We start from the raw sequence: 7,910 nt of genomic DNA on the forward strand, positions 1-7,910 counted from the left end.
CCCAGTACATACACACCCCTCCAGTTCCCCCTCCCTATTCCCCTGGCAGTGGCCTCTATTTTGGAACTCGAAATATGTAACTCTACCTGTGCCCATCCTTGCTGGGCAGCTCCATGTGTGGCAATGAGAACGGATCGCTGTGCCACATCAGGGTCCCTCCCTCAGCTGGGGGGATGCCAGGAGTCTGCATTTGTCCGGTGTCCTGCTATGCTCAATCACTTGAATCTCCATCCTATGTGCTGGGGATGCTGGGCACAGACATGCCAAGTCTCACTCACATTGGGTATGAGCCTCACTCATTAGCATGATATCTCTTTCCCACATACATTCCTAAGCGTAACTTACCCATTTTGAGTAAATAGATAATATTTTTACTCAGGCACTGCAATAAAAAACAATACATCCAGGCCCTCAGGCACTGGGCCTGGTGCTTGCAAAACTGCTTTCCAAGCTTGTGTACTGTGGTAACTATGGAGACTACAGGCCCACCTTGAGAGAAGACTATGCAGGAGGAGGGGTGTTTGACAATCAAGAAAATGAGTTTGCCCAAAAAACAAGCAGGACTTGATTGAAAGTTTGCGGGTTCTGCAAAATACCGTTCAAAAGTTAAGCCACACTGGACAAATTCATGTCCTCTGGGATCTCCAACCATCTGCATTTTCATTCCAACCAGCAAATAATTGTTAAAACCCACTGGTTTGCATTGCAAAGAGAATTCTTACCTGCCCTAGACTTTAGTATGAGCTAGGAAGTTGAAGTGTTTCAGATGCAATATTAAGCAGTGTACATTTTAAAAAGTTATTAAGTGCTGGTTGGATTAAAAGCCAGGACTACTGGATGTCACCAAGGAGCAAAAAGGAGAGTCCCTGTACTAAGCAATGATCTGACATATCCCTGGAAAGTCTTACTCTTTGAGGCTGTAAATCTCACTCTTAAGGACAGCCAACCCTTGGCATCTCTGTGGGCACCACTGCCTGTATTAAGGCAAACCCCACATAGGGTTGCCAACTTTCTAATTCCAGAAAACCGACCGCCCTTGCCCTGCCCACTGCCTCGCCCCTTCCCTGAGGTCCCACCCTGCCCCTTCCTGAGGCCCCATCACCCGTTCACTCCGTCCGCCGTTCACTCCATTCCCCTCCCTCCGTCGCTTGCTCTCACCCACCCTCTCTCACATGCTCATTTTCACTGCAAGGCCCAAACAGGCATATTTATTGTTTTGACAGATGCATTATGCTAAGTTCTGGTTTTATTTGTTACAGGATGCTAGAGCTGGCAGCATTATTCATTATTTTATTCAAGCCTAATTTAATGGTGTCAAAAAGGGTAATTTTTTAAAAAAATGAAATTTCACAAAGGTTTTCATGATTCTTTCTCTCCCCTCTTCCCATTTTTTGTAACCAGCTCCATGTTTTATGTTAACTAAAGTTATTGTAATTTTATCTGTGGAATTAGGACCACACATTATCACAGCTGCAATGGGTCCATTAAAGCCCCACTCCTGAAGCCCAAATACAAATCCATAGAGCACAACCACAGAAATACACACCTGTCCAGACACCTATATAAATAAATCTGTAGAAACTGACACCCACACCAACATGCAGATACACACATGTATTCATGTGTACACATCTAGCATGCATTAACACATATACTTCTACATTATTTAATATTACAATTGTTGTTTAGTGCCTAGAGACCCCAACTAAGATCAGGGTTCCCGGGTGGTAGGTGCTGGACACACACATAAAAAGAGAAAGTCTGCAACAAAGAGTTTATAATGTAGCTAGACAAAGGTGGGGAGAAATGTGTGATACATTGGCTCTTCTAAAAAAAGAACAGGAGTACTTGTGGCACCTTAGAGACTAACAAATTTATTTGAGCATAAGCTTTCGTGGGCTACAGCCCACTTCATCGGATGCATGCAGTGGAAAATACAGTAGGACGATTTTATATACACAGAGAACATGAAACAATGGGTGTTACCATACACACTATAATGAGAGTGATCAGTTAAGGTGAGCTATTACCAGAAGGAGAGAAAAAAAACAAAAAAACAACCCCTTTTGTTGTGATAATCAAGATGGACCATTTCCAGCAGTTGACAAGAACATGTGAGGAACAGTAGGGGGGGGAAATAAACATGGGGAAATTGTTTTACTTTGTGTAATGACACATCTACTCCCAGTCTTTATTCAAGCCTAATTTAATGGTGTCCAGTTTGCAAATTAATTCCAATTCAGCAGTCTCCCGTTGGAGTCTGTTTTTGAAGTTTTTTTGTTGTAATATTGCGACTTTTAGGTCTGTAATCGAGTGACCAGAGAGATTGAAGTGTTCTCCGACTGGTTTTTGAATGTTATAATTCTTGACATCTGATTTGTGTCCATTTATTCTTTTGCATAGAGACTGTCCGGTTTGGCCAATGTACATGGCAGAGGGGCATTGCTGGCACATGATGGCATATATCACATTGGTAGATGTGCAGGTGAACGAGCCTCTGATAGTGTGGCTGATGTGATTAGGCCCTCTGATGGTGTCCCCTGAGTAGATATGTGGACACAGTTGGCAACGGGCTTTGTTGCAAGGATAGGTTCCTGGGTTAGTGTTTTTGTTGTGTGGGAAGGCAGAGCTGTCACCAGCAGCAGCGCAGAAGTAAGGATGGCCTGGTATGGTATTGCCACCCTTACTTCTGTGCTGCTGCCTGCAGAGCTGGTCCCTCAGTCAACAGCGGCCATTCTCCAGCCGCCCAGCTCTGCAGGCAGCAGCGCAGAAGTAAGGAGGGCATGGTATGGTATTGCCATCCTTACTTCTGTGCTTCTGCTCACGGGGCACTGCCTTCAGAGCTGGGCACCTGCCCAACAGCTGCAGCTCTCCATCCGCCCAGCTCTGAAGGCAGTGCAGAAGTAAGGGTGGTAATACTGGGACCCCCCTAAAATAACCTTGTAACCCCCCTGCAACTCCATTTTGTGTCAGGACTCGCAATTTAAGAAACGCTGGCCTCCCCTTGAAATCTGTGAAATATAGGATAAAAGCACACAAAAGACCAGACTTCACGGCGGGAGACCAGATTTCATGGTCCGTGATGCGTCTTTCATGGCTGTGAATTTTGTAGGGCCCTAGCCATGATGCATGAAATGAAGGAGAAGGAGTTAACTTGTTTGGGTTTTTGTAACTCTATAAATAAGGTTTGGTTTGAGATTTGTGGAGGAAGGTTTGTGGGGTTTTTGTGGGATTTTCCTACATTTTGTTTTGCCTGTTTAAATGAATCAGGGATGTCTCACTGGTCAGGAATCAGAGTTTGGGGGATAGCAGTCCAGATCTTCCAAGGTATGTGGGCACCTAACTTCCATTGAATCAATAGCTTGGAGGATCTGGGCCCTTCTTGCTAAAGCTTCTGTTCACAGCTGACCACCAAGGATGGAGCCATGATTTCCATGGGGGCTGATATCCAGTTCCGGGTGTGGGATCCTGTGCTGTCTGTCATGATGGTGAAGGATCTGAACGCAGCCACCCGAATGATGGCCCAAAATGCCATGAACAAGACCCTGCTGAAGAAGAACCTGAGGGAGATCCAGACGGAGAAGCTGCGGATTGGGGACCAGCTCCTGGTGAGAGTTTGCTTATGACCTTGGGCCTTGCTCCTGCGCTGTGACATGGGCAGTGCAGCACCCCATTGCAGTCTGCCTCACCAGGTGCAGGAAACCTTTCATGTGAAACAAGGACCTGGATCCCTAATTCTCTAGCTATGTAACACATGGAAATAACGACCAAGGAGGGAAACTATAGCTGCTTCACACTGAATCTGCCCCCAAGAGACTATGTGGACTCTCAAGGTTTCACTGTGTCTCAGAGCCAGAGGTGTGTTGGAGTGTGCAGGAGGATAGGGTGGAGATGCAGCCCCTATGGGGCAGTCTGGGGTCCTTACACCTGCACAGGGGAGAGGCAGGCAGAATGCCTCAGGGGGAACCAAGCGAGGGGCTTCCAGGTGTAAGGGGGATAAGGCAGATACACAGAGGACAACCTCAGGACTACAAGGAGGGAATGGAGCATGCTCTGGGGGCCTCTCTATTTCCATGCAGCCTGCTCAGCCAGAGCTCAGAGTGGAAGGGGTCCTTTCCATGCTCCATTATAGTCTGTTGCTTTGCACTTACCCAGATCTGACTGGGATGTTTTTGGTTTTTGCTTTGCCAATTGTCTTTTAGCTTGAAATCAACGACATGACCAAGTCCTGGGGCCTGGAAGTGGATCGGGTTGAGCTGATTTTAGAGGCAGTGCTGCAACCCTCCCAAGAGAGTCTGTCTGGACCTCTGACCATGACACCCCCGATCCTTGGGTTTGAAGGGCTACATAACACCATTCAGCAGCTGGCTACTCACTTCTTTAGCAACAGCGTGTCAGTGGCAGCAGCAGCTAGTCCTGAGACAGGTAACCAGCCTGGCTACGCCTTCCTCACCCACGCCTGCTACGTGCTCTGCTTTTATCCTCCGGGGGACAAAACAAGAAGTCTTTGCTTGGCTTTTAAACAGCCAGGATGTCTATAGGCATCAATGGATGAATCTGTCTCTCAGATCCCGAGTGGGACAGACCATGTCTCTGGTGGCAAAGTTTTGCCAGAAGTGACCATAGAGCAGCAGCTGAGAGTCGTGGCAACCTCCCATTGTGAGAGGAGGGAGATAATTGGTATCTTGGATGCTGGTGTGCAGTGAGTGTTGCCAAATCTCTCTTTCATGGTCACCAGGACAGGAAGAAGAGATTAAATAAGGATTGTATATTTAGGTACTTCTCAGACCCTTGCCCTAGTATATGGGCACCTCACAATCTATTGTATTTAGCCGCACAGCCACCGTGAGAGGTAGGGCAGTGCTATTATCTCCAGTATATAGAGGCACAGACAGGTTAAGGGACTTGCCCAAACTCACACAGGAACTAGTGGCAAAGCAGGGGATTGAAGCTGGGTCTTCTTAGTCCCAGACTAGTACCCTAACCACTGGATCATCCTAACTCTCAGAACAGGACTCACAATACCTCTTTTCTCTGTTTTTATGTTGTAGTGGGTTAATATAATACCCAGATATGATGCGGGTTCGTGTGCTATACAGGTGGCTGATAGAGGTTGGATGGACAGGAAGGACTAGGGGACTCCTTTCTGACCGCTCATCAGAGCTTTACTGGACAGTGGCTTGTGGTTCCCTGCCACTCCTGCGCTGACAGCTAACTTAATCTCAATCAGCCTGGCGCCCCCAAACCCATCTTGACACCTTTGTCCCCAGCAGACAGCATGGTGACAGTGAATGAGGGAGAACAACCAGCTCCTACCATCACCACCACCAGTAGCAGCAGCAGCAGGAGTTGCTGTCAGCTCTGGAGCTGTTCTTGTCTGAGTTCTTGGTTGGCTCAGTCAGAGCTTCCTACCAGCTCAACATCATACTTCCGAGTGGTGCGCGGAGAACCTACTTCATAGATCTCACTGCAGGTCACTGCCGTTTATTCTCCCTGTGTTTGGGAGGCACTTTGGTGGGTGAGGACTTTGAGCTGTGTTGTGTGTGGGTGCAGGCATGTGCATGGTCTTTATACCCCACACACAGAGCTGAACTCATTAGTAGAGTTGGTTGGAAAATGTGGAGTGGGGGGGAATTCCATGGAAAAATTCAACTTTTCAGTGAATAATTGAAATATTTTGGTTCTGAAATGGTGCTACTTGGGAGTTGTAGTTTGGCAGGGAGGTGATATCACCAACCCCAGTCCCCTCTCTTACACAGGCTCCTGGTAGGATTCGTTCTCTACTAAGGCATGTAGCATCGCATGGGTCAGCCAGAACTCACAACCAGAACAGCCTGGATATAATCAAGGAGGCTCCCTGCTCTGCTGTCTAAACAGAAACAGGACGCTGAGCAGGACATGGGACTAGAAGGAATCCAGGTTGCAAGGGGTGGTGATATCTCTCTCTCCTAGGCTCCAGAAGATGAACCTGACCAGGCTCAGAGACTGTATCAGGGGCCTGGGCACTGGCAGTCCAGCTCAGTGGTTACAACTGGGCTGAGGGGGCAAAAGGTCAGAGCCCGAGTCAGAAGCCAGGAAGGGGACATGGGCTGGAGCACAAACCATCACAGCTGCGGGCCCAGCATTGAGCAGCCAGCGACCTGCTGCTGAGCTTAAAAACAGGCCCACTAACTCTCTTCAGGCACCCCTAGCAGAACCCATCAATCAGCCTGGAGAGTACTCAAGCCCAGTAGGAGGTGCCTGGTCCTGACACCTTGCTGTGAGGACTTTTAGCTGAGGAGTTGTGAGCCAGGGTCTGAGGTGAGAGCTTATTAAAGGAAGCAAATTTACTCTGATTAGCTTGTTTTTTGGCTTGCACTTGTTCAGATCCTTTATGGGGAACATTTTGACACCAAATGGGGAATATAAGGTAGGGCTAACCTGCAGTGTCACATCCAGCCACAAAAGGGTGCACAGGGATGGCACATAGCTTTACATTTCCCATGATACCACACTGTTCCATGACCATGCCTTGCATGGCCATGGTGCATCATGGGAGATGAAGTCCAGGCTGGCTGGCACAGGAAGAATAGGCGCATGAAGCGCCCGAACTACAACTCCTATCAGGCACTGCGGCAGCATTTCCAAATAGAAGTATTTTGGTTTTGCAGCTGAAAATGTTCCAGTTTTTCGGCATTTGGTGGTTCAACAAAAAGTCAGTTCTCTATGGAGAGCAAAAACCCAATATTCCTTCAAAAAAACCATTTAGATGGAAAATTTTACAAACAGAAATATGTCTCCTGCCCATCTGCATAATGAGCAATTACTGTGGTGTGGGATTGCTGGTTGTTGTCCACCTCTAGCCCAAGGTGGCAGGAAGACGCTCCCCTCCAATGGCAGCTTGGCCTAAAGCACATTGTCTGGGTGATCTCCACTTCCTAGCTGATGGGCAGCCACGTTGCTCAGTAACCCACCATCATCCTAGACATTAACTGGCACCTTTATTGGTGCCCTCAGCAGAGAGGGCGTGGAGGAGGATATCCCTTCCCATCTGGGATGCTGCTGGAGCACTGTAGGGAGAAGCTTGCCCTGCTGCTGGAGGGAGGGGATTGTCTCCTTTCACCAGTGCTAAATTCACTTCATTAAACAAAACAACCACAAAGGGCCTCTGACTTCCCCAAGGTGTTAGATGTGAAACCCTGGTACTGATCCCCCCTTTCTCTCTCCCTCCCATATATCCATGCCCTACAGGCAGTGGGCGAATTGGCCATGGGGACCCTGAGTGCAACCCTGATGTGATTCTGGAGATGATGGAAAATGACCTGCAGGCTTTCTTCTCAGGTGAACTTCACCCTCTGAGTGCCTACATGAGCGGGAGGTTGTGTGTCAAGGGTGACCTGAGCGTTGCCCTGAAACTAGAGGAGCTCTTCAAGGCAATGAAACAACGTAGATAAAGAGAGAATGTGTGTGTGCGTGCGCACATGCATGTGTGCGTGTGTGAGAAGGCAGGAGAATTGAAGAATCTGGCAGGAGAACCATCTAATTGTGAAGGGAGTGAGGACTCAAGCTTTTCTATTCTCTGTTTCATGCACTGCGGATATTGATCATTGCACAGAGGAGAAAGAAGACAAATCCCCTCTGTGACGGGATCCCTCGGGTACAGCCTGGGACTGTGGGACCGCTGTGCCCCCTTAACTCTCCAGCCTGGTCTGTCTCTCACAATGCTTTGCTAATGACAAGCAGCAAACCCCTCCAGGTGCTGTGATCACTCAGCACAACCACATGTGGAACCCCACACCCAGCTAAATTGCATGAATGCTCCCAGAGCCACTCATGAATTGCAGAGAAAGGCACCAGCCAAATCCCCCCAGCTCCCAGCACTGTACCTCAGGAATATACCATCTTGCACTGCTGAAGACGAGCTGTGCAAG

At 48.2% G+C, this 7,910-nt stretch overlaps 1 protein-coding gene across 1 annotated transcript; it reads left to right on the plus strand.

Annotated features, from left to right (window-relative positions):
* The first annotated feature begins 3,467 nt into the window (after window positions 1-3,467).
* STOML1 (stomatin like 1) lies at window positions 3,468-7,433 on the plus strand. Its single transcript, XM_073361535.1, has 4 exons — window positions 3,468-3,608; window positions 4,203-4,466; window positions 5,335-5,473; window positions 7,231-7,433. The coding sequence occupies exons 1-4, from the start codon at window positions 3,483-3,485 to the stop codon at window positions 7,431-7,433; spliced, it is 732 nt and encodes a 243-aa protein (XP_073217636.1). The 5' UTR covers window positions 3,468-3,482.
* Window positions 7,434-7,910: the final 477 nt, after the last annotated feature.

The sequence above is a fragment of the Lepidochelys kempii genome, chromosome 10, assembly GCF_965140265.1.
Source record: "Lepidochelys kempii isolate rLepKem1 chromosome 10, rLepKem1.hap2, whole genome shotgun sequence".
In the NCBI taxonomy this organism is placed as follows: domain Eukaryota; kingdom Metazoa; phylum Chordata; order Testudines; family Cheloniidae; genus Lepidochelys; species Lepidochelys kempii.

Excerpts from the sequence above, each read along its gene's own strand:
- STOML1 (XM_073361535.1), top strand. The coding sequence starts at position 3,483 with ATGATGGTGAAGGATCTGAACGCAGCCACCCGAATGATGGCCCAAAAT. Across the intron at positions 3,609-4,202 it reads GGATTGGGGACCAGCTCCTG|CTTGAAATCAACGACATGAC; the intron begins GTGAGAGTTTGC and ends ATTGTCTTTTAG. Across the intron at positions 4,467-5,334 it reads TCCTCACCCACGCCTGCTAC|CAGCAGCAGCAGGAGTTGCT; the intron begins GTGCTCTGCTTT and ends CACCACCAGTAG.